This window comes from Crinia signifera, chromosome 1, assembly GCF_055691185.1.
Source record: "Crinia signifera chromosome 1, ASM5569118v1, whole genome shotgun sequence".
NCBI classification, from domain to species: Eukaryota; Metazoa; Chordata; class Amphibia; order Anura; family Myobatrachidae; genus Crinia; species Crinia signifera.
The window spans coordinates 464,789,362-464,800,699 of record NC_139217.1 but is presented as its reverse complement, the minus strand read 5'-3'; the positions used below and the strand labels follow the sequence as shown (position 1 = coordinate 464,800,699).

Here is an 11,338-nt window from a genome sequence, read left to right as displayed (position 1 = left end):
ACGCCCGCCCACCGCCCGGCTCCGCCCCCGGCTGCGGCGCCTTCTTTACACCCAACTTTATTGTTCCCACACACAAGGTGACAGGGGCATTCCTTCCTTGTACTGCTGTCATGGCGCCACTGACAGACACGTGTGCCCCACTGGGGTCACCTCCGGCTCCTAGATCCCACACCATGTCCTTAGGCTCCCATTACAAAACTGCCTCCCACTGATGCCCCTAGTGCCAAAATATGCCATTAACATTCCCCCACACCCCATCTTAAGGTGCAAACCCACTAGACCAGGGGTTCTCAAACTATTTTGCTCTGGGACCCCATCTGAGAATTTTTTTTTTTACGTGACTCCAGCAAGTTACTGCCGAACAATGGGGGTTATTTTGGTTCACTCTTTCTGACAAGTTCCTTCTTAGATGGACAAAACCATGTGCACTGCAGGTGGGGCAGATGTAACTTGTGCAGAGAGTTAGATTTGGGTGTGGTTTTACTTCAAAGTGAGATCTATATTGCAGTGTAAAATTAAAGCAGTCAGTATTTTCCCTGCACAGAAACAAAATAACTCACCCAAATCGAATTCTCTCTGCACAGTTTACATCTGCCCCCCTGCAGTGCACATGGTTTTGTCCATCTAAGAAGGAATTTGACAGAAAGAGTGAATCAGAATAAGGCCCAATATCCCTATATATTTATAAAGGCCCATACACACTGGGCGACTTTGAGCTGAAAGTCGCTCAAAACAGCAGGTGTGTATGCCCAGCGATAAGCGGTGAGCACTGCTGCGCGCTCCCGCAACATCGCCGGGACAGCTGCTCATCTGCTGGTTATACCAGCAGATGAACGGCTTTCAGGACGGCTTTACATAGCGCTTTTTTCCCCCTCCGTCGGCGCCAGGCAGGCGGAAAGCCGCTCAGTGTGTATGTACTGAGCGGCTTTCCCCGCAGCAATGAACGCTATTATCGCTGTACATACACGCTGGGCATAGTCGCCCAGTGTATATGAACCTTAAGTCTCACGCTGGACTTACAGAAGAGGGCTTGTTACATTACTTACTGAACTACCTTGTATATTTGTATGGCATCAAATTCATAAGGAAAATGATGAGCAAGGGGGTGGAGGGCAGTGGTGCAAGTGTAATAAATCGTATTGTAGTGCCATAACAAATGACCCTGAAAACGCTCACTGGACATGTGCGGGCTGACAAGACTGGGGAGAAGCGTTGCTGAGAGTACGGTGGGACTGTGAGGGGGCTACACTGTCAGAGAGTCGGCACAGGCGCCCGGCTGCTGCAGGGGGAGGTGTTGTGAGGGCTCCCCAGGGATCCGAGGGGCGCAAATTAGGATTACCACCTCATCCCTTTAATTCCGGACACATATTAATTACACAGGTTTTGTGGCTGGCTGACTTCAAGACTCCATTTCAGTTAGTTTTAATCAGCCACAGAACCTGTGTAATTAATGTGTCTGGAATTAAAGGGATGAGGTGGTCACCCTAGCGCAAGTTGGGGGAGAACAACCTGAGGAATAGAGGGGACCCTGATCCTCGTTGTGTCCTGTGCACAGGAGGGAACATGCTGGTTGCAAACTTTCTGGTGGGGTTCATCTGTCATCTATGCTTTTTGCATATACGGTCCATGCTAAACCGGCTTCACCCCAAGCAAGGTAATGCTGCAAACAGCATTGGAGTAACACATTGTAACCACAGCTGGCGTGCCTGGGGAGGGCTAATAACAAAGTACTCATCCGTCGTCTTCTTTATATATCGTCTTTCTTGTACATTTGTATGACATAAAACTATAGAAGAAAGATGATGGGCATAAAGTTGGGTGTCCCTCCTGCCCAGCGTGCATACACAGCATCTATTCCCGGACACAGAGGGGCTGGGGACATGCCCCCACAGCACTAAAAACAGGGATAGTAGCCTCACTGGAGCATTGTGAGCATAGGCCATACCCCGTTGCCTTCGGTGTGTGCAGAGTCTCCGACTAACAAGTTGGGAGATATGACGCCATACTTGCCTACCCTCCCGGAAATAACGGGAGGCTTCTGAAACTTGGCTCCCCCTCCCGAAGGGTTACCACCACCCGCCCAGAATTACTCTGGACAGTCTGGTAATCATTTTTAATTAAAGAACAATTGTATTCTTCAATTGATATGTGCATCAAATAAATAATACCCCTTTTACACCAAAAATCCCAGATCCGACCCAGCATTTGGAAGAAGGATCCAAGCCGGGTCGGATCCGGGATTTACACTGTTTACACTGCGGTGACCACCCGCAGTGTAGACAGAGGCGACGCTTAGAGATAATATAATCTCCAAGAGCCGGAACTACGGTGATCCCCGCCGGATACACCGATCGGTGTGCTGGGGGCAGCCCAGCACCAAGGTAAGCTGCTAGGCTGCCCCCGTGCACCCCCTCAGCTGTCATCCGGGAGGTGAATGGATGCCGCACACAGGCATCCATTCACCTACTCCGCTGCCGCCACCGCTGCTGTCGGCAGAGTATAGCAGATAGCAGCGCAGGCTGTCTGTGCCCTCCCGTCCAACCTGCGGATGCTGCGGTCCGCAGGTTGCACTTCCCCCATTGATGTAAATGGGAGCAAGGTCGGATGACCCGGCGTACCCATTTACACCGCCCTCTACCCAAGTCCTAGCCGTGTTCTACCCAGGTCAGGACCTGGGTAGAAGTCCCGTGTAAAGGGACATGGGCGTGTCCCATTTACACTGCCGCTGACCCTGGTCTGACCCGCCGAAGACCCAGGGTTTTGCGGCGGTGTAAAAGGGGTATAAGAAAGAACGTTCCGGAGCCGATCGCAAAAGGAGAAAAGCAGAGCAATCCGCTGGTCACCCACAACAAGTAACACACTAAGGGGCTCATTCACATATGTTCATGTCAAAATTCTGCCCTGTCCCCGATGGTGGGGGGACTCTGCGAGTAGGAGTTAATGCACATGTGTAGACACCAGGGGCGGATTTAGGGAGGAGGGCGCCCCTAGGCACAACAATAATGTTTACTAAGTAGGACAGTTTATAGGGGCAGTATCTGCATGTCCTATCCATTTACACTCTATTTAAGATGGAATATAGTACAGTACAGTGGATATTTTGCAGTTATTGGTACATTTTGGGCTGACAGTACTATCACAGGCATCCAAGTGCCGCCCCCAAACATGTGCCGCCCCTAGGCCGGTGCCTCACGTGCCTAATGGGAAATTCGGCTCTGGTAGACACCCACAGCGAGGGCCTACAGTGAAAATTTCATTTCATTTCGCCGGGGAGCTCGCTGCCTGATTGACAGGCAGGGGGCGTTCCGGGGTGGACACCCGGCGTTTCATGGACATGCCTCATGATAGGTTGACAACTATTGGTCGACAGGGTCCAAAGGTCATCAGTCCAAAGGTCGACAGGGTCCAAAGGTCGACAGAATCTAAAGATCGACAGCCAATAGGTTGACAGGGTCAATAGGTCGACAGCCAAAAGTTCAGCAAGGGGAAAGGTTGATATGCTTAAAAAAAAAAAATTGAGCCGACATGTGCTGACGTGGTATTTCAAGCCCTACCATCCACTACGGCGTGGAGGGAGAATATAATAGTGTGCCAAGCGCAGCGACGCACCGAGCCCGAAGCATGGCGAGCGCAGCGAGCCATGCGATAGGATGCGGTACACTTAGACAGTGTCCATGTTGACCTATGCCGACATAGACACCAAAAGACATTAAAAACTCCTGTTGACATTTTCCATGTCGATATTTTCAATGTCGACCTTTTGACCCTGTTAACCTTTTGGCTTTTGACCTTTGGACCCTGTCGACCTTGTGATTGTAGACCATTAGTGGTCGACCATAAGACTGTAGACCTAGACACTAATATACCATAACCAATGTTCCCTCTAATTTTACGAAGTCTGTGTGCGGCAAAAGACTTTGGCTGTGCAACTTTGGAAGGAAATTAAAATTTTTGTGCGTCACTTATATGTAACTGGAAAATTACATTCAGCATTTGTGTTAACTTTACTTCAAAATGATATTAAACATTTAAACATTCAAAACACAGCACACAATGTAGTTAATGGGTGAAACACATTAATTGAGTCCACAGCTGCAAAAAGGGACCACTGCTGCTTTGTGCGCTCTGTTGTCATGTCTCTGCGCACGCTCGTCGAGTTGTGTGTGCGTGCACGTGCGCACAGCTTAGAGGGAACACTGACCATAACCCTTCGCCCAGCCACATGCAGATAATTGTCAGTTTTCACTGACTTCTATTTGCGGAGGAGAAATCACTCAGTGGTGACTGACCAGCGAGCAATCTCTGCTGCAGCGGAGGCATGTGAGGGGGTGTGTTTTCGTTACACATCCCCTCATATGTTAACGAGGGGAATCGGCGGCAGGGGGCGGGTATTTGGCGGGGCGGCGTCTCAGGTGCTCGGTAAGCTGCTATGTTTGCATGTTGTCCCGCTTCCCCCTTTCCTGCATTTTTGTTCAGGGACTGAGGTCACCCATTATGCACACTTATTCCCCTTTCACATTGCAAATGCCAGGTCGCAACTGGGATTTGGACACGGGTCCATCCCAGGAGTAACCCGGCATTTGGGATAATTGGCCCCCACAGCGTGATGTCACACGAGGGGGGTTGCAGCTCTTTGAGCTGTTGCTGCCTCCAGTCCTAGTTATAGTGTGAACGGGACTCAAGTCGCTCAACCCGGGTTACCCGTTTACAATGCCAGGTCTGACCCAGGTAAAACCCTTCTTTTATTCCAAATTGGAATGCCGTGTTGCTTGACTTGGATTCTTTCAAATGGCCCTTTCACGCCGCACAAATAAGCCTGGTCCAACCCGTGTTGTTGATTGCATTCTTATTTTCCATTGGTTGAAGCTGTGCTGTAACTCATTATGTCAGCAGCTCCAACAGTTTCTTCTTTTTTATTAATACATATGGGTCGTCCTGAGTGATCAGCCCCTGCACCGCAACAGACCCGCACTTCGCCCACCAGCACTGCATACTTGCCTGCCTGACCCTCTCCATGCGGGAGAATATGCTCTGTCTCTGGACTTCCCTGGTAATGTATGATTGCCATCACCTGTGGGGAGCTGGGTAATTGATAAGAAAGGTGTCACCACAGGTGATGGCAATCATATATTACCAGGGAAGTCCAGAAAGAGCATTTTCTACCGCATGGAGAGGGTCAGGTAGGCAAGTATGCAGCACTGGTGTGTACCTTGCCTATGAGGCTGGCACAGCGATAGGCTGGGGACACAGATGATATTGGCATGGTTTTCCATATCAAAACAACAAATCACGCCCACAGGTTCTCAAGCTCGGTCTTCAGGACCCCCACACAGTGCATGTTTTGCAGGTCTCCACACAGAATCACAAGTGAAGTAATTAGCTCCACCTGTGATCTTTTAAAATGTGTCAGTGAGTAATGAGTGCACCTGTGCACCCGTCTGGTGACCTGGAAAACGTGCACTGTTGGGGGTCCTTGAGGACCAAAGTTGAGAACCACTGGTCTAATGCACAGGTTCTCAAACTCAGTCTTCAGGACCCCGCACAGTGCATGTATTGCAGGTCTCCTCACAGAATCACAAGTGAAATAATTAGCTCCACCTGTGGATGTTTTAAAATGTGTCGATTAGTAATGAATGCACCTGTGCACCTGCTGGGTGACCTGGAAAACTTGAACTATGTGGGGTCCTGAGGACTGAGTTTGAGAACCACTGGTGCATTACTGCGTGCTCAACGCTCTAGGTCACCTGCGATGTTGTTCTGGGTAATGTGTGCCTAGGTTTCGGGTTTACCATACCTCCCCACTGTGCCAATTTTCACTTGACAGTCACGTTTTTTTTTGACTGTCCCACGGTGGGGGTGTTGCAGTTTGCAGTAGGGCCGACCGGAAGATGGCGCATGCAGTAGTACGCAATAGTGAGTACACAAGTTCTTGTACCTCCCAACTTTGGAGACTGCCGACGCCGGGTGGGATGCAAAGATTGGGAGGTATTGACAGTTGGGAGTAATGATGGCCATTGACTTTCGATGATTTGAAATCATTGATGGTGTATGGCCGATGTCTAATGCTGGGTACACACCAGGACGACTAGGGCCCGATCCCCTCAATCTAGATCCAATTCCGACCAATTGGATGTAGATTGTGTGCTGATTGGGCCCTTTTCTGTCCTGGTGTGGACCGATACCGATCCGAGGTCCCACGGGTGGGTCGGTCGTTATTGAGATCCTACCTGCTGCAGGTAGGATCTCAATGACGACCATACAGCCGGGTGCGGGTCGCCATCGGATCGGACCCGCTCACGGTGCACATCGTGAGCGGGTCGTGCCCCCCCCCCCGCGTCACCGTGAGCGGGTCGGACGAGCCACTGACGACCCGCTCACGATGTGCATCGTGAGCGGTTCGTCCTGGTGTGTACCCTACATAATACTTTTGCCATAAATGGGGAAAACCAGATGGTTTCCCTCCATCGATGGTGCAGCAAAACCGCTGTTTTTTTCAAAGTGCACCCGTAAAGCCCCGCCCCCGTATTTTAATTGGCCCACAGGCAAGTCAACCAAAATGGATGACCATCGAAATGTAAAAATATCGATGGTCATTCACTGGTCAGTCATATATTAATACCATAGAGATGGTCTGCTGCACTATTGCCATCGATGGTAACCATCGATGGCAATGGCAACGATGGCCATCCCTAGCCTAGCGCGTAACCATCCTCAACAGCAGCGAGCAGCACCGCCTGCTCCGAGTCCTGGCACGACCGCGTCGGTCACGTGAGCGGGCGATTCGATGGGATCGGCCGACGCAACAGCGATGGAGCCGCGGGAGCGCGCGGCGGGTGGGCGGAGACTCCAGGGCTCGGCTTGTGCACGAGGATTGCCACTTTGCGCGCGTCCCCCCTCAACCGCCCCGCCCCCTCCCGGCCGCTACCCGATCCCCGACACGTCACGTGACGCGCCGCTGCTGCTGCTGTCCGGCTCAGTCAGCTGCCGCTCAGGATGGTCACGGACGGTGCCGGGAGAAAATGGCGGATCCCGAGGAGCTGCGGGTGAGAGCGGGGCAGGAAGAGGGTGAGGCTGCCGGTGTGCAGCTGTGGTTGACGTGTAACCCTGTAGTGTCCGGAGAGCCCCAGTGACGGGTCTGCTGGGTGTGGGCGGAGCGGGGCTGTCATCATGGCAGGCTGAAAGAGGTGGTGGGGGAGATGTGTACACCTGTACGGGGTGTGTGTGGGGGAGATGTGTACAGGGGGGGATGTGTACACCTGTGGGGGGAGGGGGATGTGTACACCTGTACGGGGTGGGGATGTGTACACCTGTACGGGGTGGGGATGTGTACACCTGTACGGGGTGTGGGGGGGAGATGTGTACACCTGTACGGGGTGGGGATGTGTACACCTGTACGGGGTGGGGATGTGTACACCTGTACGGGGTGTGGGGGGGAGATGTGTACACCTCTACGGGGTTGTGGGGGGGACATGTGTACACCTGTACGGGGGGTGGGGGGGAGGGGGATGTGTACACCTGTACGGGGGTGGGGGGAGATGTGTACACCTGTACGGGGGTGGGGGGAGATGTGTACACCTGTACGGGGTGGGGATGTGTACACCTGTACGGGGTGGGGATGTGTACACCTGTACGGGGGTGGGGATGTATACACCTGTACGGGGTGTGGGGGGGAGATGTGTACACCTGTACGGGGGGTGGGGGGGGAGGGGGATGTGTACACCTGTATGGGGTGGGGGAGATATGTGTACACCTTTATGGGGTGGGGGAGATATGTGTACACCTGTATGGGGTGGGGGAGATATGTGTACACCTGTATGGGGGGGATATGTGTACACCTGTATGGGGGGGAATGTGTACACCTGTATGGGGGGGAATGTGTACACCTGTATGGGGGGGATATGTGTACACCTGTATGGGGGGGGATATGTGTACACCTGTATGGGGGGGGATATGTGTACACCTGTATGGGGGGGGATATGTGTACACCTGTATGGGGGGGAATGTGTACACCTGTATGGGGGGGAATGTGTACACCTGTATGGGGGGGGATATGTGTACACCTGTATGGGGGGGGATATGTGTACACCTGTATGGGGGGGGGATATGTGTACACCTGTATGGGGGGGATATGTGTACACCTGTATGGGGGGGGATATGTGTACACCTGTATGGGGGGGGATATGTGTACACCTGTATGGGGGGGGATATGTGTACACCTGTATGGGGGGGGGATATGTGTACACCTGTATGGGGGGGGATATGTGTACACCTGTATGGGGGGGGATATGTGTACACCTGTATGGGGGGGGATATGTGTACACCTGTATGGGGGGGATATGTGTACACCTGTATGGGGGGGGATATGTGTACACCTGTATGGGGGGGGATATGTGTACACCTGTATGGGGGGGGATATGTGTACACCTGTATGGGGGGGATATGTGTACACCTGTATGGGGGGGATATGTGTACACCTGTATGGGGGGGATATGTGTACACCTGTATGGGGGGGATATGTGTACACCTGTATGGGGGGGATATGTGTACACCTGTATGGGGGGGATATGTGTACACCTGTATGGGGGGGATATGTGTACACCTGTATGGGGGGGATATGTGTACACCTGTGGGGGGGGATGTGTACACCTGTATGGGGTGTGGGGGGGAGATGTGTACACCTGTGGGGGAAGGGGGATGTGTACACCTGTGGGGGGAGGGGGAGATGTGTACACCTGTACGGGGGTGGGGGGAGATGTGTACACCTGTACGGGGGTGGGGGGAGATGTGTACACCTGTACGGGGGTGGGGGGAGATGTGTGCACCTGTACGGGGGTGGGGGGAGATGTGTGCACCTGTACGGGGGTGGGGGGAGATGTGTGCACCTGTACGGGGGTGGGGGGAGATGTGTGCACCTGTACGGGGGTGGGGGGAGATGTGTGCACCTGTACGGGGGTGGGGGGAGATGTGTGCACCTGTACGGGGGTGGGGGGAGATGTGTGCACCTGTACGGGGTGAGGGGGGAGATGTGTGCACCTGTACGGGGTGAGGGGGGAGATGTGTACACCTGTGGGGGGATGTGTACACCTGTACGGGGTGAGGGGGGAGATGTGTACACCTGTACGGGGTGAGGGGAGATATGTGTACACCTGTACGGTGGGGTAGGGGGGATGTGTACACCTGTACAGGGGTGGTGTGGAGATGTGCCTCCCGCATCATGCAGGTGTATGGACTACCCTATGGCTCAGGTGTGCTGTCCTCTAGCCCAGTCTAGGTACAGAAGTTGATAGGGTTACCCTAGGGCTCAGGTGTGCTGTGTCCCAGAGATTGGGGGGTATTCTGTGGCCCACATGAGGGAAGGGACATGCAAGGGGTACCCTAGGGCTCAGGTGTGCTGTGGCTCAGAGATTGGGAGGAGGAGGGGTTCTTGCGGCCCAGTCTATGAAAAGGAGCTGATGGGGTATCTTGTGGTGCAGAGTAGGGGAAAGAACCCAGTGTTTTCGTTCTGTTGATTAAAGTATGGAACAAACCGATAGGGGTTATCTCGGGCAGTACCTTTCAGGGTGTCCTGAGGTCCACAGTAGTGCAAGGTGCCAATGTCGACATTCATCATGTTTAAATGGATAATGATTTGACATGATGAACTGTCTACAAACTGCCCCTGCTGGTCTAGTGCAGGGGTTCTCAAACTCAGTCCTCAGGACCCCACACAGGTCATGTTTTCCAGGTCACCCGACAGGTGCACTCATTTCTCACTGACACATTTTAAAAGATTCACAGGTGGAGGTAATTGTTTGACTTGATTCTGTGAGGCGACTGTCGAAACGTGCACTGTGTGGGGTCCTGAGGACCGACTTTGAGAACCTGCAGTCTAGTGGCTTCTTACCGCCTCCTAGTGGCAGCTCCAGCCTCTTCATCTGGGTCCTAGCAGTCTCACAGATAAGTACCACCAGCGACATCACAGCAATGCCACGCCGGGGAGTATAGACACACACCTGTATGTGCTGTGCAATGTGATTGTGTCTGTTACGCTGATTGTATCAGCAGAGAAAGCTGGGCCTTACCACAGAGACGAGGCAGCCTTCTAAGAACCATGACATGCTCCCCTGGGGCATTATGAAGCCACTATAAATACCTTGTTAATACTATGCTGTGATTCAGAGTCCCACAGCGGCAGGAGAGCTGCAGGTGACTGATATAGCCCAATATTGCCATTTCCTGAGCTCGCTCACAATCATACTACATGTGACTGTCCGTGTTATAGGCCTGTAGACACACAAGTCCTTCCACGGCTTTCAGTTGTATTACCGTGGCTGTAAATTAGATTCTGTGTACATGTTAGAACCGTTTTTTTCCTACTGGAGACCCGCAGTGTTCCCGAAATTAAATTGTGTTGTGGTTATTATTGTTGTGGTTATAATGGAAAAAAAAACTCCTCTACCTACAGGTGTTTGTTTTATAAAATGCAGACGTGGCCAGGTTCCGCTGTGACAAGGTTCCGATGTGCCTAACAATAGATAAATGTGCAAAAAACAAGAAAATAAATGACATTATCTGGCAATTTAGGACAAGTACATGGTAAATAAAGACAGTTGCATAAGGTGACCGGACACTGAAGCAATTATTTGGGTGGCAGAGGTATATTCTAAGAAAAGCACATAAAGAGTGAGGGCCCTGCTTGCGGGAGCTTACAAACTAAATATTACAGATCAGGATATACAGATGGGGACAAACCACAACCCCTTTTGATAACTGCCGTTGCTTTATTGTTGAACACCAAGACAAGTACGAAAGGTGCCTGTTAGTGGTTTACCACTTTGGCCTTAGGGGCAGTTAGACATTGCCAGAAACAGATGTGACGTGATCGGTGATTGTCAGGTATTGAGCTGGGCTCCATCTTGCATACAGCAACAAGCAGGAAAGGAGACGGCAAAAACGTCCCTCCCATTAACGGGCAGCGACGCGTCTCTAGCACTTCCATGAACTTGGGATTTGTCACCCCCTGTGTATCCTGAGCTGTTAAATAAGATGAGAGGCAGCTATTAGCATTGATGAAGATCATCTGATTTTATAAATAGGGTAGTATATAATATATTTAATGGGGTTTGTTAGTCAATGAGTGCTAAAACTTGTATAGAATATAGGGTGTTCAGCCTATCTGCTTATAACTGTCATGTGTTGGAAAAATGACAGTTGGGACATCATTTACAATCCACATTGAGTGTTAATGCTTGTTGATAAACCAGCGATTGGGGCTTTATAGGATGTAATGCCGCCCAGGTTCTGCGGCCATGTGGGATGCCGGCTGAACACTGGCTTTTTTTTTTATGCCTTGTAAGTG

The 11,338-nt window shown here is 51.8% G+C and overlaps 1 protein-coding gene across 3 annotated transcripts in view; it reads left to right on the top strand.

Annotated features, from left to right (window-relative positions):
- The first annotated feature begins 6,879 nt into the window (after window positions 1-6,879).
- Window positions 6,880-11,338, top strand: part of PIAS2 (protein inhibitor of activated STAT 2) — a 28,458-nt gene continuing 23,999 nt past the window's right edge. Inside the window, exon 1 of one of the 3 annotated variants that reach the window (XM_083155336.1) lies at window positions 6,880-7,043. In XM_083155336.1, coding sequence (XP_083011462.1) covers window positions 7,020-7,043 — 24 coding nt within the window. In that variant the 5' untranslated portion in view covers window positions 6,880-7,019. The remainder of the gene's footprint in view (window positions 7,044-11,338) is intronic. The other 2 variants (XM_083155337.1, XM_083155338.1) reach the window with 2 other exon arrangements.